This window comes from Cydia splendana, chromosome 18, assembly GCF_910591565.1.
Source record: "Cydia splendana chromosome 18, ilCydSple1.2, whole genome shotgun sequence".
NCBI classification, from domain to species: domain Eukaryota; kingdom Metazoa; phylum Arthropoda; class Insecta; order Lepidoptera; family Tortricidae; genus Cydia; species Cydia splendana.
The window spans coordinates 17,946,114-17,965,119 of record NC_085977.1 but is presented as its reverse complement, the minus strand read 5'-3'; the positions used below and the strand labels follow the sequence as shown (position 1 = coordinate 17,965,119).

The following is a 19,006-nucleotide window of genomic DNA, read 5'->3' as shown; positions in this document are numbered from 1 at the left end:
TGGCATGCCCTCGCGAGAGTCATGTAAACCTTTATTTGAAAAATATGCAATTCTGACATTACCGTGTTTATATATGTTTGAGGCAGCTGTCTTTGTAAAAAAAACATCCGGAACTATTTAAGAAAGCTTCAGAAATATACCCACGAAGTACAAGAAATCAGGACAGACTTGTGTTAGATATAGTTCCAAATAGTGCTTTCTTTATGAAAAATAGTTACCACATGTGCATCACAATTTTTAACGCAATCCCAGACAATTTTAAAGCTCTCCCTTTAAATTTATTCAAAAGTAAGCTTTGTCAATGGTTTAAGGAACAAATGTTTTACTCAACGAATGCCCTCTTCGACAGGAACACATAATACATGTATATGCGTATACTTTATGTAAGTCTAGTGTTTAAGGATTAAATCTAAGTCTAGTTTTAAGATTACTTTGCATGCTATTGTATAGCAAAATATGTCTCTGTACTGGATTTTTTCTATTTACTTACCACCTATTACTGTACCATATTTTATGCGAATAAAGAACTTTTTTTTTTTTATGAAATAGGAGGCAAACGAGCAGACGGATCACCTGATGGTAAGCGATTACCGCCGCCCATGGACACCCGCAACACCAGAAGGGTTGCAAGCGCGTTGCCGGCCTTTAAGATGGGAGTACGCTCTTTTCTTGAAGGTTTGTAGGTCGTATCGGTCCGGAAATACCGCTGGCGACAGTTCATTCCACAGTTTGGCTGTGCGAGGCAGGAAGTTTCTGGAGAAACGCACAGTTGAGGACTGCCAACCATCCAAGTGATGAAGATGGTAATGTTGTCGCGTAGGGCGATGGCGAAAAGAAGCGGCAGGGATTAATCCGAACAATTCCTCGGAGCACTTTACTTACTTACTTATCGCAGTGTCACATCCCAAGTAGCACAGATTAGCTGTATAGCAGCCGCATAATGAAGTACGAATACGCTTGAAGCTGGAATATAAAAGCTGCATAAGAGCTGTATAAGCGTCTTTTCAGCTTTTATAACTCTTAAATGGGCACAAATTAGGCAGCCTTAAGTTCACATAGCTACTTAAGAGCGTTGTAGCAGCATTTTAACGGAATTATAAGGGGTAACAGGAGTTATAAGAGGTGTATATTGACTGGGTAAGAGACCACCAGTTACCCTTTATTCAGCTAATATGTCACATGTGCGCCCTAATACCGGGAAAGATTGACGTTGGGCTGAATAAAAGATAATTAATAACATACTTTTACACCTCTGGCTTAAAAATCTGCTATTATATTTAGTATAGTGACGACGAACGCAGAGGTGAACATATTTATATTGAAGCAAAAACGTTAAGCGCAACGACACCATAAGTCATTTTGTTAAAGTGTTTGGTTAAATGTTTGTACATGATCTTTTATATATTAATGCGAGAAAGATGTTTGGGAATGCAAGTTTATTGACATTATATATATACATTATCTAAGAAAATTTCAGTGCGCCACGAAAATAATCAGTATTTATTTAAATTAATAATATAAATAAGCTATGTGTAAAAACTATTTCAGTGGTTTGGACAGAATTATGAGATAAAAAGTTAATAATACGTTATAGGAAGTACTAATCTAATGATTTAGGTTAAGAACTCAGGCACAAAACCTTATTGTTAGCCTTAAAAGTTGGAAAAGCAATTTCAATTTTGTAGGTTATATACAATAAAATGGCGGTCAATGTTAAAAAGCAACGTGAACCGTTAAAATTCTTATATGCAGCATACAACTGTTATATATCTGATAAAGATACTTAAGTGAACCACTATAAAGTCCAAGTCGTTATTTCGATACACTAGTGAACCTCTAAACAGTTATAAGGCATCTTGTGAACGTTTTAACAGCCGCTATGCAGACAGTCCCAATGGTAGTATAATAGGCTGCTTAGCGGTAAACATGTTCAGCGCTAAGCCGTATTATGCGCCACATGTGTTCGATTATACGTCTATTGGTTTCATAATAGTTCACTCGTTCTCCCTTATAATAAGTCAGCGAAATAAAAGCTGCTTTAGCGGTAAACATGTTCAGCGATAAGCTGTATTATGCGCCCCATGTGTTCCATTATACGTCTATTGGCTTCATAATAGTTCATTATGCATCCTCAAAAAAGTCAGAATAATAAAAGCTGCTTAGCGGTAAACATGTTCAGCTATAAGCTGTATTATGCGCCTCATGTGTTCCATTTATACGTCTATTGGCTTCATATTAGTTCACTCGTGCTCCCATAAAAGTCAGCGTAATAAAAGCTGCTTAGCGGTAAACATGTTCAGCGATAAGCTGTATTATGTGCCACGTGTGTTCCATTATACGTCTATTGGCTTCATAATAGTTCATTCGTGCTTCCTTAAAAAGTCAGCGTAATACTAAAGCTGCTTAGCGGTAAACACGTTCAGCGATAAGCTGTGTTATGCGCCACATGTGTTCCATTATACGTCTATTGGCTTCATATTAGTTCACTCGTGCTCCCTTAAAAGTCAGTGTAATAAAAGCTGCTTAGCGGTAAACATGTTAAGCGACAAGCTGTATTATGTGCCACATGTGTTCCATTATACGTCTATTAGCTTCATAATAGTTCACTTGTGCTCCCTTAATAAGTCAACGTAATAAAAGTCCACAATTACCTCCTTATACAGCACACGGCGTAATTTTATCCACTAAACAGACCTTATAACGGTTAAAGCATTTGATAACCCTTAAAGCTGTATAGGGTTGTAGCAAATATACCTTTATATCACCCTTTGAGTATTAATGGTAGTTTTCAGAGCCGTAATGCAGCTTTTAATCAGCCCTAAGCTATATAAATATCACTGAGATCTATTATACAGCTGTAGGACCACGAGTGTGCTCTTATAAGTGTCTTAATACGCACAGAGCGTTAGATAGAACTAAAAGTGAGTAGTTATAGAGCTATCTGTGCTACTTGGGATTGTACTGGTAACCATGGTAACTCCAGGTTTAACCGGTTAACCACATTCACGGGTTAGTGAATGGTGCAAGTGGCCCTTAGATATAGGTACATTTTATGCTAACACGTGCGTATCAATGTCAAATATATTCTTATTACTACATATATAACGGCCTCCTAGCCTAGTCGGTAGAGACCCTGCCTACGAAGCAGGAGGTCCCGGGTTCGAATCCTGGTAAGGGCATTTATTTGTGTGTTCATCACAAATATTTGTTCCTGAGTTATGGTTATGTTTTCTATGTATATATTATGTGTATATTATATATATCGTCGTCTAGTACCCACAACACAAGCTTTGTTGAGCTTACTGTGGGACTAGGCCGATCTGTGTAAAATTGTCCTATAATATTTTATATATTACTTTGCATATTTTTATTCCTACTAGGTATTCCTAGATCTACTAGAAATACCTCTTATTTCACGAGCCAATGAATTATCATGAACCAATACAATACCATTGTTCCATAATATTAAAATTTTTAATTTAAGACGAGCGATATCGTCAGACCAAGCACTTATCCAAAGTAATCGAAGTAAAATGTTTTAAATCAAATTGCTTTATGCTTGATAAAACACGATCTCGCTTCCACAAACAAAGATTCTTCATTCCTTAAGGTTAGATTCAGGTTGAGAAAGCAGCGTTGCCGCCACAGAGCTGCAATATACAAGATGGCCTGTCAAATATGAAAAGTGCGACAACAATCGGAATAATATTAAGGTGTCATTGGAAGTATTTAATTCAGTAATAATATGTTATTGAGTAAATAAAAGTCCATCTTTACTTGTCCTATCATGTAAACAAACACTTCTCGAAGACTTTATCACACTTTTCACTAGAATTACACGATAATAATCACTTAAAATGTTGTTGTATACCTACTTAAAGAAACTCACAAAGTATTGAATGAAATCAACCAAATAAACACTGCAAAAAAATCGAATTGATAACCTCCTTCTTTGAGATTTGGAAGTCGGTTAAAAATTAATTGCTAATAAGGTTTTGATCAGTAATCGCAGTACCGAACGTATCACTTAATAGTATATTCCAAGATATCATAAACCTATACCTAGGTACTCACATTTCAACTATCGCTTATCGTGCACTTCATTAACTACGCAACTACAAGTCTTGTACGAGGTTGAATTGGAGGATATTTTTAAAGAATGTGAACGTTAAAAAGGAATTCCGTATTTGTAATCCTGTATTCGGTGTTATACCCTTTTTTATCTATGTATGTACTAGTGTAGTAGCTACCCGGCTCTTACAAAGTTGATGTTTTGATCACGAGGTCAATGCGGCAATGACAGCAACTATATCAAGGAAATGACAGTGACATCGTCACTGCAACGCTGCAGAACGCTGCTGTCGCAATCGGCATAACAATATACTTACCCTTTATTCATTTAATTAAAACATTTAAAACCATTCGTAGGTTCATCAAACACTGCAATTCAATTTGTAAGGAATTTCTTTTTTTTTGCTGTTTTTATGTTTTTTCTAGAAAGTCATTTTAGTAAGTAAGTAAGTAAGGAGGAAAGGAGGGAATAATACAGTCTGTTGAGCAATGAATCGTTATGTGTTTCAGTTGTTTAATTACAAGCACCAAAGATTAATAAATAGGTACGAAGTTTATTTGTTACATCATATATCATGTTTTGATTTGTACCAAAAATGGTAAATAAACTGAAATAGATGTCATAAAGAAAAAGTGATCAAGACCTGTGGTGGCTGAGGCCAGAATCAAACCGGAGTCTTTAGATTACGGGGCTCACGCCGCTGACCACTAGGCCCGTGACTAGGAAAATTATAATCAAGAATAAATCAATTTGGTTTGTAGATATTTTTCAGTAAAACAACAGTTGTACTATATTGGATGAATATTCATAATAACACAGCTATCGCGATCCCTTCTAAAGACAAGCGCCGGCTCGCCACACGCGCCGCGCTTCTAATGAAGTTGATTTAGATTTTAATGAGAGCTACCTATTCAGTTAAAAGTGTAGAAAAAGTTTTTAAGTATTTTCAAGTCATTTATTTCAAAGCCAGCGTTCTATAAAATGTATAATATAGTAGAAATTAGCGTCAGCAAGCTTCGAACATTTCTATTCAAATGTTCAATTTTATTGCTAATTCAAACTTCGATATTGAAAATAATTTATAGTTTCTCCTTTCATAGTTTTAACTTCATTAAAACTGAAATTAGTGGCGATAGAAAGAAATTAGTTTTACTTGAGAAAAAGTTGAATGAGAGCAATATTTTCATAATTAAGTCTTTTATAAGAAACTGAGCTCTATTTTATGTTTTCCGTTCCTCTCTGAATAGTGGAATTCTTATATAAACCTTTTAAATTTATGACTGAAACTTTGGTTGTGCAATATTTACGCTGCATATTTAATGTCAATGGAAAGTACTTAAACCCTTATTGGCTTAACAATTAATGTTATGGGAGATCTTACACAAATCGTCCTAGTTCCACAGCAAGATCTGTAAGGCTTGTGTTGTTTATTTACTAGACGACGATATCTGTAAGTAGGTACAATTTTTTATTAATGCTTAAATAAGTAAAGTTCCTTTTTTAGATTTTGTACATAACTCGTAAACGGTGGCCCATAGCAGAAAATTTAATGTTCTTATACATCAATAAAATACGTGAGTAATTTTTTTTACAAAAAAAAATCTATACACGTATTCACTAGGATAGAGATGGGTAGGGGTGAGTATATACTGAGTATTTACTCGGTATTTAATCAAAGCACCCGATAAATACCCGTATTTACTCATTTAGGTGGGTAAAAACGATTGCTTATAAAATATTCAAAAAGTGAGATTTAAGAACAAAATTGTCTTTTATCGAAGAGTGCTAACGTGTATTAACAATATCTATAAAATAAAAAGCATATAGGACGCTTAATTTAGTAAAAAAAGGTAATTATTAGTGAGAGGCAAATTGTGATAATGCATAGTTAACAGTTTTGTTTTAAATAAGAAGGTATTTACTTTAAAAATATGGTTCTTAAATTCTATCGATGTTCTAGACAACTGCATGTCGCGCAAAAGTGCGTGTTTACGCGGCACCTACGACCTTTTATTAAGGGTTTTTTAAAGAAAAATCAAAAATGGCTCAACCGATGATGTTCAAAATATTGTTTTTTGTACTCTATTATACGGCTAATCTCCCGATATGTTTTCATATTTTTTCTGAACTTTGGTTCTAAAGTTATAGAGAGATAAACATTATTTTGGCCTTTCGAAACGGTTTTTTTCCAAAAATATTCAATTTATCCAAAAATGTTCTTAGCCACATTCCACTTATTTTTAAAGACCCGTTTAATGATGTGCAACACGTTGGTGGTTTCTGATTTTTTTTTGTGACAATTAGTTACATGTATGGAGTGCCCCTCTTAAAAATACATTTCTCACAATTTTGAGTACTTAATCCAGTGGCGGCTTACAAAATACACCTATATTTCAAATTAATATGCCCCTTTCAGCACTCTAAATAGTTTATACCCACCAATTTGGGTATAAACGAGTAAATACGGGTATATTGAGTAAATACTGAGTATTTACTCGGTATTTACCCGTCCCGTGAGTATTTACTCACTACCTATCTCTACTAGGATGAAAATAATATGAGAGGTTTCCGAAATTTTCCCTTGAAATCTTGCAATATTGGAAATTTCCCAGCGTCACATTAGTAAATGTATCTAAACAAATCGTATTCCATGAACAAATTACACGCTAATTATAATACGTGGTAAAACCAATATTGACTCTAATAACATGTTACTGTTATTTGCTATGCATTATGAATTCATATTTTATGATTATGTTTTGACACGCGCAGTTATGTTTTAGGCAATTAACTAAGTAGGTAACTAACAAAGAAATAATATGCCGATATCGTTGCTGCCGTGTCACGCGCAACTCATGTAACTTTAAACCATGAGTTAATTACCTACGTTTAAAGTTTTTATGATTCAAATGCTGTTTTCGTTGACGATTCATAGTAATTAATTTTTATTTTATAATAATTAATATGTATATTTTTTAATATGTATTCTCATTTCTTTTATTGATTTTATTTTCTTTTCCTTTTGTAAGAATTTGATATGTTTTCTGAAAGAGCTACGTATTTGTATAAAGTTATGTACTCACTGAGTATAATTGCATGAATTCTATAGTAATTTAAATTGTATTTTTCTTAATTACTCGTAATGCATGTTAATTATAAGATGTAATAATGTTTTGAAAAGATGTGTCCCGCCGAGTTTGTTGCCGGTCCCATATTGGGATACCCTCCTCCAATTGAGGGGGGATTTAAATCTTCTCGGGGCAGAGGTGTACGGTTGGAGCCGGTAAAGGTTTATTTGACGTTCATAAGCGCATTGTAATATGCCTACTTGAATAAACTATTTTTTATCTTTTTTTTTATCTTTTTTATAATGTAGATGTAGGAAATATGGTCACAGTATTCTGGGCTTTAATTGTTTTTTGGTATAATTGGATATTTTTCATTTAATTTGAGTTCAGGAGTTTCGCATGACCAACTCTTCTATACTATATATTGGTCACACGACGCCATGTAAGTTTTGTAAGTTGAGTTACATTACAGTATTTTTCCGTTAAAATTTCTTTGTAGTTTTTCATGTATGTAAAATGTATAATTATTGGTGCAATAAAGAATATTTACTTACTTACTTACATGACATTGTGAAAAAAACTATTGTACATGATTTATCGGCAAGTCATGCATAACTCCGGTGGTGATATGGTGATATTTTGGTAAGGTTTTGGTTATGCCAGTCATGCATATATCATACAACTCAGGTTAAAGGAGTTGTGCTTGACGCCATCGGCAAAAAAACGAAGTTACATGACTTAGTCACATGTTTTTTTCAGTAAATAAGAAAGATTTAAAAAAAATCCTTAATGATATATATATTTAACCGTTTTAAGGCGATTTAGACTGGTTATCCGTAACTCATGTAACTTAAGTTAAGGCAGATTGAGTAATCAAATAAAATAACTGAAGCCGTAATAAAGAAAAAAAATGCTCAATATCCTAAAACCGATTCTGTAACAGATAACGCAATGTTCGCAAATATATAAAAGCTACAAAATTATTGTGACAAATAAATGATTATGATTAGGTTTTTGGGTACGTCACCTACACGTAAAGTCAGAATAATTTTTTATGTCGCTTTGGTGTGGGGTCTCATTTGTATAGGTCTTTCAAAACGAATAGGGGTCTCTAAAACGATTTATTGATCAAGTGAATATTTTCGGAAATAATATTATAGCACATTTTTAATTACTCCAACGGACAAAAAGATCTCTAACTTTTAAACCATGGGTCCAAAAATATGAACAAAAATCGTGAAAGCACTTAAAAAGCTATTCAGTTCATATTTATGACTTTCAATAAAACCTATAGCAAACATGATCGGTTAAGCCGTTTTTGAGAAATCGCAAAAAGTCTTCCATTCTCAGTAAAAAGACGTACAATTAGGCATTCTAGGGTAATAGTCTATTCCGTTTTGAGATTTAGGTATTTCAATTGGTAAATGGGTAAAACGAAATTTAGTTACAATAAAAATAAAACCATCTGCGAGTGAACTCAAGCTTCTGTTCACTTGATGACGATGATCATCATCATCATAATTTATCAGCCCACTGCTGAGCATAATAGTAGGCCTCTCTTCGAGTACGCCATGCACTTATCCCGGTCCAGAGCCTTGATGATAAACCTGTATCGGCGCCATTCGAGAAATGAATTAGAGATTCACTAGATATGAAATAGTAAAGATCTGTGACGTTCGACGGCAAAGGTACCATTGCCCGGGCTGAATATTGGAGCGGCGTTAATAATAGCGTAAGCGCCAGCCGCCATAAGGTACCTTTTGCCGTGGACCGTCACATATCTTTACTATTCCATATCTAGTGAATCTCTAAATCATTTCCCGAATCGCGCCGTATATTTCTGTTTCAACACAGTATAGGTATTAGCTTTTCTAAGAAACACTTAATTTTATTTTCTTCTTTTCTTTGTCACTTTCTTGTTACACGCGAGCCCTATTCTACTTTCCCAGACATGATTTTATTAAAAAAGAATCCATCCCCCTTTTGTAATTTCACAAAACACTTTCTCTACGCGCGCCATAATTTAATTAACTTCATTAATTCGAGCACACATCAAAGATTTATAAACTTAATTAAGATCAAATTAACCTTTTTGGAAATGGGATTGCCTTCCGGCCATTTTAAATGAAGTTTGACGTGGAACTTGTTTATCAGAGACGTAATGTACCTACTGAAAGCAGACTAAAGGGGCCCACTGATTAACAGTCCGCCGGACGGTATCGGCCTGTCAGCTAGAACAAAATTTTGACATTTCCGAACAACTGACGGGCCGATACCGTCCGGCGGACTGTTAATCAGTGGGCCCCTTAAGAGATAACGAAAACATGACAACCCGAGCGTGACAACGATCATTCGTTGTTTGTTGGATCATCATACATGTTTTTTACATCATTTCAAAATTTGTAACGTGGGCTACATCGAAAATCATTACGGTAAATAATTATGCTTCTTATACCTATGAATGTAATAAGTTTTTTTCCATTATTTTTTTAGAAATTCGCCAAAAAGTGTAAACTGAAAGTGTGACTTAATTACTACGACTATTTTTTGCATAAAATTTTAATAGTTAGTGTTCGGTTGTCATAAATTTCAAATGACATAAATTTAAACTTCCTAGGGAGTTATAGCTTTTTTTTTATGTCACTAATTCATATGAACCATGTAGGTTATAAGAGTAAAAATACTTTGTTTAAAGTCAAGGTATAAAGGAGTTTTACTTTTAAAATTCCGGCGTTTATTATTTAATATTTTTGTTTATGTTTAAAATTTATTTTATTTGATTGATTTAATAGCCGTTTAAAATTTTTTTACGCAACTTTAAATCGTGACTAAATGCCAAAGATCTGTGCCTTCGATGCCTAACCTGTAAAGAAATGACAACATGGCGGACGAATGTTTGAAATGTCACCGTATTTCACGTATTTAATCATTATTTAGCTAAAATGTATCTTTTTCTTCGCAAGTGTGATGAAAAACATTGTGTGTAACACCCATAAGCAATGTGACTCCCACAGCACTGTGGCATACGGCGTCTCGCTACTTTCCCCTTTTGAGTGACTTCGCTTCTTAAAATATATTATGAGGCCTATTGTAAGCGAAATCTCAAAATTTGCTAAAAATTTTGTGCAAACATCCACAACCGAACTTGCATTTCCCAATTTTTAAATTATCATCAAGTTCTCCATCCATCTTACTTACCCTCGTTCTCAATTCATTACAGCTTGAAATAAATTGTTCCCTCCCCTAAAAGGTAGAAATCAAATTTTCATTAAACAGCCACCCAAAAAGGCATCGTGGCGTAAACGGCCAATCAACTCTCTGCTTTTTATATTTAAAATCAAATATTCTTTTGTCTTCCTAATTAAATTTTAATAGGGTTCACTGTCTGTATCGAATTGTTGTGTAAAGGTATAAAAAGATTAATAGGGTACCTACTTTTCATTGCGCAACTTTTTTTGGTCCTTTATTGGGATTGAGAATATAGAAGTGTGTTTTGATTTACGTTTCAGTCTTTTGCAACATTATTTATTATAGCAGTAATAAATCCTTTTAGGGTAGAGGTAATAGGCTAACTTTTAGACAGGGTATTACTAACTAAAGGTTCGTCCATTGTAACATTGCGTGCAGAAAAAAGTGTACGATTACAAATACAAATGCATTTATTTCATTACTTTTTACATCAATGTACCATTTACTTTTTTCCGGAAAACTAACCTGGGTGATTTTATTTCTGCTCAGTGTCCTCAGTACAAGAGAAAGATACCCAAAATTATGAGAATGAAATCAACCAAGTCTTTAATGATGTAAACTTGTGGCTAGTTAATAATAATCTAAAAGTTAATATACATAAGACAAAATTTATGGAATTTTATGCACCACAAGGTAAACCGAGGAATGTAAATATAAACTATGATGGTCATGCGATTGAATGTGTGTCATCAATTCGTTTCTTAGGTGTTATTTTAGATTGCCACACCAACTGGAAAGACCATACTGAAATGCTAATTGATAAATTGAACAGGTTTATATTTGCCCTGCGAAGGCTCTCTCAACTTTCGTCACAAAAAACTGCACTCTTAGCATTTAATGGACATGTAATGTCCAATTTGCGCTATGGTCTATTACTTTGGGGTAACTGTAGTAATATGCAAAAAGTATTTCTGCTACAAAAGAAATGTATACGGGCTATATGTGGTGTCCATCAAACAGAACCCTGTCGACCTCTTTTCAATAAATTAAAAGTGATGACGCTACCCTCATTATACATTTATGAGATAAGTTTATACGAGTATGTCAAACACAATATAGGTTTATTTAGAAATAAGGCAACTACCACAATATATCCGTCTCGAAACGGCACTGATCTATGCTATCCGTTCCACCCAAAGACAGCATTCTTTGCAAACAATGTGTTATGTATGTCTATAAAAATATTTAATAATCTACCCGTAGAAATAAGAAACTCTGACATGCCTGAATTTAAAAACAAACTATATAAATTTTGCTTGGATAAGTGTTATTATAGAATCGACGAATATTTGACATGTGTAAATAATGAATATATATGATAAGTAATGGAAAATAATGATGATGGATAATAATTATAATATATTGTATATCGAGGACATAAATTAATTAGTATGTGAGTTATTATTGTTCTATAACTTTTTATATGTATATACTTAGTTATAGTACCTAGTTAATAAGGAAAGTTTGCATGCTTCTTTAAGTAAATGTACGCACTTAAATCACCTACTGTCCAACTATGTTTACCACTACATTTTTGCAAATAAATATCTTTATCTTTTATCTTTATCTTTATCAGTTTTTCATACAAAACTGATTAGTCATTTTTGTGTGTGACACTCCATGCAACATGTAAGTATCCTGGAAATATTTGATTGCGTAAAAAATCTTCCGATAGAAAATCGAATCAAAATTCTACAAATCGGCATGAGCATTTTACCCTAAATTAATATAGGTGGCGCATCATTACTGCTGAATTTCCAATATGACTTGGAACTCCGGTAGCCGTTTAAGAAGTAACACTCTTACGGTAGATGTCGCCAGAGAGGCACCCTAAAGGCCCATAAAATGGTGAATATTTGCTGACTTTGGGCAAAGAGAATAGATAGTATAGAGGGGTCCTGTCATAGTAAATTTTGTAGTCACAGTAAATTTACTACCATCTATCGACACACGACCAAAACTCAAAATGAAAACGTATAAAACTATCAAAAAATTAATATATATGGATAAATGATATTACTATTTTTATATCATTTTGACCTATGTTCATTCACTGATACCTATTTGTTAAAATTGTTAAATATGAAACGGTGTCTTCACCGCCATCTAGCCGAGGATAGGCCAAAGGTGTATGCGCCATCTGTCCGAGAATGACTTTTTCTTGACTTCCGAGGCACGTTTTTTCCTTAGACTTTATTCATCTTATACGGAGTTACATATGTCTTTGCTTTGGGTTAGGTCTTAGCTCAGAATATGGCAGAGCAATGGGCTATAGCGATACAGTGGCGATGGCGTGGGTTCAAGACTCACACAAGCCGGTAAAATTTTCCACGATTCAATTTATTCTAAGCTTAATATTATTTATCTTGGTTTAAAGCTAAGACTTCAAAGAAGAACAAACTGGCTTCCATACACTTGGTTGGAGCTGACAAACTTCGTTGATAGTATCTTCTCGTTATCGCTTCAAAGTTCCCGGCGGACTGTTGGAAGGGTCTCTCATTTAAAACTAGTTTTGACAAGTTTGGGGACATTTTTTTGCTAGTTTGCCGAGTTAGAAATTTGACCTCTAGTATCTAAAGGGCGTAGGTTAAAGTGTCTTGGGATTATATTTCAAAGGGCGCCAACGGGGCGTTTACAGATTCAATGCATGATTCCTTTTATTTCAACATTTTTGCTTGCCTCCGTTATCATTTTAGCTTCTATTTTTAACTATATTTTAGCAAACATAAATTTAAAATACCACCTTGGTTTTCGATCACAAAAATTGCGCATTTGTAGAAGTAATTTTCATATTTAGCTTTTGTGCAAAATTTGTTACAAATTAAGGTGCGTTTTAGACTTTCGTGATTTTTTTCTATCGAACAAAAGTGATGAATTTACTAGATAAATAAAGGCCATAAGGTAAGGTTCTAATACATTTTTGGCAACCGTATTTTGATCTAAAAATGCGCTACAGTTTTTCAAAAACTTTGTTGGCTGAACCTACTGTACCTTATATATATTTTAATTTCTCATGCTTAGAAAGAGGGCCATTGTTATTATAAAAGGTGAGTACAAAATGATACGTTTCCGCACTAGGGCATTTTACGTTCCAAGTACGATTTTTTAATTTTTATGATAAGCAGTTGAAATTTGGGTTTAAATGGATTTGTTATACAATTTCCATTCTGATATTTAACTCCACATTCCATAAATAACAATACTTTTGCCTAAATTGTTAATTGAAAGTACCGTCAAGAAATGTATGAAAATTTATTTAAAAACATACATTTTACTTTCCTTGTATTCGAAACGAAAAGTAAAGTGTTTAACTCGGGTGGGTCCCGTGGTTAACAATCTACTATTTTGTCTGATTGATGGAAAAAGTTATTCGTAACGTAACCTAATAATGGCCTACCAACATCATTACTGCCTTATATAAATAATTCATTGTTTTTCTTCCATTGGACGTCAAGTAATCTCCGTACATCCGCCTCCGGAATGAGAAAATGGGCGACTAATAAAACATTACAAATAATAAATACATCATTGCTTTGAGGAAAAAGCGTGTTTGGAAGATTGCGTAAGATATTGAGGGAAGGTTATTTTGTATCTGAAAAAATAGGTAATATCTACATTACACGAAATACTAAAATTATTACCTTATAAATAATAATAATAAATAAATATTATAGGACGTTATTACACAAATTGACTAAGTCCCACAGTAAGCTCAATAAGGCTTGTGTGGGTACTTATTATTAGACAACGATATATAATATACCGGGTGTGGCCTGTAACACGAGCAAATAATTAAAACATAGATTGTACTCCTCAAACGGTGACACTTTTAAAAATTATGAAGTATTTAGACTCCCTTGTTTTCATACAAAATAAATATTATCTTCAATGGACGCCATCGCCACGCCATATCATTGTGTTTGACGTTGCTTGTCACGCCTTAAACATAACAAAATTCGCAGTACATTGCGTCTTAGAATAAACTTTAAAGTGTATTAAAAATCAAACCACAAGTTGTTTTTAAAAGTCGCTGAACAAATGTTGGTTAGTATGAGGAGTACAGCCTACAGTTTAATTTTTTGCTCATGTTACAGGCCACACCCGGTATACATACATATATTTTATAAATACTTAAATACATAGAAAACACCCAGAATAACTAATACTACCGTCCATGACTCAGGAACAAATGTGTGTGTTCACACAACAAATTTATAGTTTTGAGATTTTCTCCTTTTCTTGTATGACAGTAATATTACTTGCAGTTCTAGGTCAACGGGAAGTACCCTATACATTTTGATTCCCCTGAGAGTGTCGAAATATAAGTTTAGGTACTTAGAAGTTTGATTTTTTTCACAGCTTCAAGGGACTGAGTATATGGTTTTAATTTCAACTCGATACCTTCACGCGTTCCCGAGATAAAGGGTCTTCAGTCAGACAGACGGACGGACAACAAAGTGATACTATGATGCTTAGAATTTTTCCTTTTGAGGTACGGAACCCTAAAAGCGATGTTTTTCAGGCAAATAACTCTTAACAATGAACTGGTAGTGTCGTAGTGAAGAGAATTGAAGGGTGAGAATGTTAAAGTTGACGAATGGGGAGATTGGGGAGCCACTTGATGACTTGAGCTGGGTACGAATTTCCGAGACGTGGTATATTTGCGAATGGCAAATATGAACCTTATACATACATTTTGTAAGCGCTCAAGTTTTTTTAGCTGGTCTTCCGTAAGATCAAGGTGTATTACATGTACAGTGGCGTTCAAAAGTGCATGGATAAATGTCGACCGCAATGCCTTAATATTACGGTTGATACATCTCCATATTCTCTATGCACTTTTGAAGGCCAGTGTACCTACACTTGTACAGAATGTTTTTTAGCATCAGGCTATTCACCTGAAATTTCACGTACTTTCTGATAATATGAAGCCCGGTGATGAAAGATAATTGTTTTGTGGTTTTGACGGAGAGGTGAGGTTGTGGTCGTGGGAACTTTGTTAGACGCAACCTCTTTCAATTTACATTCGTTGAATTGTCTCTAGAAGTGATAATTTTGAAATAAAGTACATTCGGCGATGAAAGCTGAAAGCAACAATTAAATTTATGATAAGAAAAGTTTAATAATTTCAAATTTATGTTTACGAAGATTTTCCTCAACTTTGTTTGATTGTTAAAAATAAATGTCTTTATAACATGAAATCAAGTTTATTTAATTAACGCTTAACCCAATTCCATCGGAAGATCAGCGCTGGGAGTAGCCAGCCACATGCAGAGGTGAGACCATTTCGTGGCACTTTCTCCTTTTTTGTTTCTTTGTCTTGTAACTATAATTTGCAGTTTTATTTGTATAAAATCAACATGAACTTAATAAATAATACATTCTATAATTTTATAATTTTAAATTAGAAATTTAACTACACAAAGTTGACTAGGTACTAACATTCGATAACAATAGAAATTAATAAAAAAATACTATAAATTAACTTAGAATTAAAAATTAATAATAAATTAGTACCTACCTAGTATATTTACAGTATAAAAACTTAACCCAATCATAACAGAAATGCCCCGTCTAACAGTTCGGCCTGCGGCAAGGACCCCATTACACTGGCGGCGTTACCTCTCTGTACCGCTAGGGCGATACGCTGAGAGAGGTACGCGCCAGCCCTACGGTCCCCTTTGTCTTGTATAATTTTTCTATTTTGAGTTTGTGGTCACGAATAAATTATATCTATTTCTATTCTATTTTAATGATTCATCCTTGCCAAACATCACTTTGATATTCCGGACAACCAAGGACAAAGCTCCAAGAAATTAATTTCCAGTCAAAACAAATTTAAACAATTTCCGTATGATTAAGAAAATCAAAGATCAAAGAATATGGGAATAATTTGAGAAAATTTGACAGTTACTTAAATTACGAAATGACGTTTTGACGGACTTACAAATTAAAATTTGGCTGGCTAACTAAGTATTGTTGGTCGGAGTTAAAGTTGAGATCAAACGACTGAATAGCAATTAAAATAAGATAAGATAATATTTATTTACCAATGTTTGGTGCAAGTTCCTGCCAGTCACTGCGAAAAGCGTCGAGGTCATTCCGCCATCTCTTTTTTGGTCTGCCTCTGACCCTGCTAGTCTGCGTGATGAGTGGCGGAAGAAAGGGAAGGCCTTTGCCAAGCAGTGGGACAACTAAGGCTATTAAAAAAAAGTAATGTAAGTGGCGTATGGCACAACTGTATTCACCGACGATATTTTGATGAACTTTTTTGTCCGCAGCTCCTCCAAATCGGCCAACGATATTGGACACCAAGACAAAAGACCAGACGCGACTGCTTCAGCCGTACAACGAGGGTGACACCTTGGAACTCAGTTGTGAAACCTATGGAGGTAAGATTTACGTTAGACTTTCTGAAATTTATTTTAATTTACCTATGGAGAATCGGGCTGCCAAGGGTGCGTACCTGGGCACAGAATAAATAATAGTACTATTAGGTACAGAAGACTCACGCTCTAACAAAACGCGTCTGTTACGATCAGGACAGATATGGCCGTTAGGTGGCGACAGTGCCACGCGCGGGTTATGGCTAGCCACCAAAATTGATGTGGAACGGATGTACCAAAGGCGTGTTTACATAAAGAAAGGAATGGAAAGATTTGCGATGTCCTGGTAGGCTTCCGTAGCTCAATTGGTTAAGAGCAACACACGGATTGTGGAGGATGCGGGTTCAAGTCCTGCCGGAAGCGTAAATTTTTCCATTTTTTCCTTTAATATAACATTTAAAAACGGGTAAATCGATTTATTTGTCTACCCCGAACATTTGTACCTATATTCAATTCAAATAATTTATTTCGGAAACATTTGTCCACAGTTGTTAGAAACAAAAAAATTACTTAAACTAATATCAGGTAGTTTAGTGTTGTTTACCAATATCTCCATTGTCATTTTGATGAGGCGTCAGTTTTCCGTGACCACATCTAGTGCAAACTGGCTGAAACGTCGGAAAAAAGGTAAAATAAAGAAATTTAATCGAGTTAGATCCGTTGAAAACATTAATTAAACAAACGGGTCTACCGCGATATTATTTCATTGTTTTTACCTTTAATTCCTTCCATCCTTCCTTCCTTTATTTTTTTAACGTCGGAATTAAAGGTAAAAACAATGAAAGTATATCGCGGTAAACCCGTTTGTGTAATTAAATATGTGTACAAAACGCGAGAGTTTAAAGACTTTAAAGTGTAACATTAATTAAGCTTTTATACCTACATATTATTATTCATTTACGCTTCCTCCAATCTACGGATTTCCTGCGCAAAATTGAATTATTAAAATTTCTCACTTGGGTAACTTGTTCAAACGCTATGAATAAAATATCAATAAGTATCTTTGTATCGAAAAAACCAAAACGATATTTTGATTGCCTGCCAATATGGAGGCAAACATAAAATATTTAAATTCTAGTTTTCAATACGAGCTGCACGAATGTGGCAATTTCGTTTACATATAATATAGGCATGTTTGATTATATATTCTATTCGTTTTTACCTGACATACGAAAAAAGGGGAATTGATTGAAAACAGTCAGGAAATGAAACTGAAATATTATTTAGTACCAAGTAGATAACTTTTATTTATTAAAACTTAACCTTAACACATTCACTGCCCCCGACGCACATGTGCATCCACCGTCATACAGGTTTGTTCCTAGGCCACGCCCCCTGGCAGTGAATGCGTTAACTAAATTGTTTTCCAAATACCTTCGTTTTGGATTTCGATTTCAGGTTGTCCCAAAAATACGTTGACAAAGAATTTTAAGGAATATTTTTCTTCATGACATCTAAGTCTTTAACAAAATGTTCTTAAAAAAAATTGGTTTTTGTTTATACACAGTAAGTTTATCACGTTTGCATTTTTTTTCTTTGTCATTAAAAATTCTACAATTATTCAACTAAACAAAAACATATTATCTTCAAAATATTCCCCTTTGTCTTTGATACATGCACTAACGCAAAAGATTTGTATAATAATCAACAATATAAGTACCTCTAAAAAAATATATCAACGTACTTTTTGGCATCATGTATTGCATGTGGCCTGTTTCACCGGTTAATCATCCATCATAATCAGTTTAGTAACTTTACCTCCACACCCACACGCATAGGCTAAAATGTTCACTCCTTTGGGCTTAGATGAAGACGTGTGAAAATAAAACGTCACCACATGAGTAAGTTATTTAATCTTGGAACTGATCAATCACTTTGCCTAACTTAATGCAATGTTTCCATTACGTGGTTGAAAAGCTTGGGATTAAAACGTTGAATTACGCAACTTAAGTGTTCGAAATAGGTATTTTCCTTTGGGTTCATTTCTTAGAAATACAAGAGTAAATATGTAGACAAAGGCTGTTTTCGTATTTCCAATAAACATATTTATCTATGTCTAAAAAGAATCATTCTTTTTATATAAAAGTTTCCGAGAAAACCTTTAATAGGTTTTCTCGGAAACTTTAAATTAAGAATGGTACGTCATTTCAAAATTTTTTTAGCAAGCTTCATCAAATAGAAACAAGAATAGATCAGATAATAATAATAACTAATATCACACCATTCTGTTT

General features: G+C 34.1%; 1 protein-coding gene and 1 non-coding gene across 2 annotated transcripts in view; both read left to right on the top strand.

The window, feature by feature from the left end:
- Positions 1 to 19,006, top strand: part of LOC134799154 (nephrin-like) — a 226,851-nt gene that overhangs the window by 125,884 nt on the left and 81,961 nt on the right. Inside the window, exon 4 of the mRNA XM_063771562.1 lies at positions 16,671 to 16,781. Within this exon, the coding sequence (XP_063627632.1) occupies positions 16,671 to 16,781 (111 nt within the window). The remainder of the gene's footprint in view (positions 1 to 16,670; positions 16,782 to 19,006) is intronic.
- Trnas-gga (transfer RNA serine (anticodon GGA)) lies at positions 17,066 to 17,138 on the top strand. The gene has a single exon. It is a non-coding gene; the product is annotated as a tRNA-Ser (tRNA).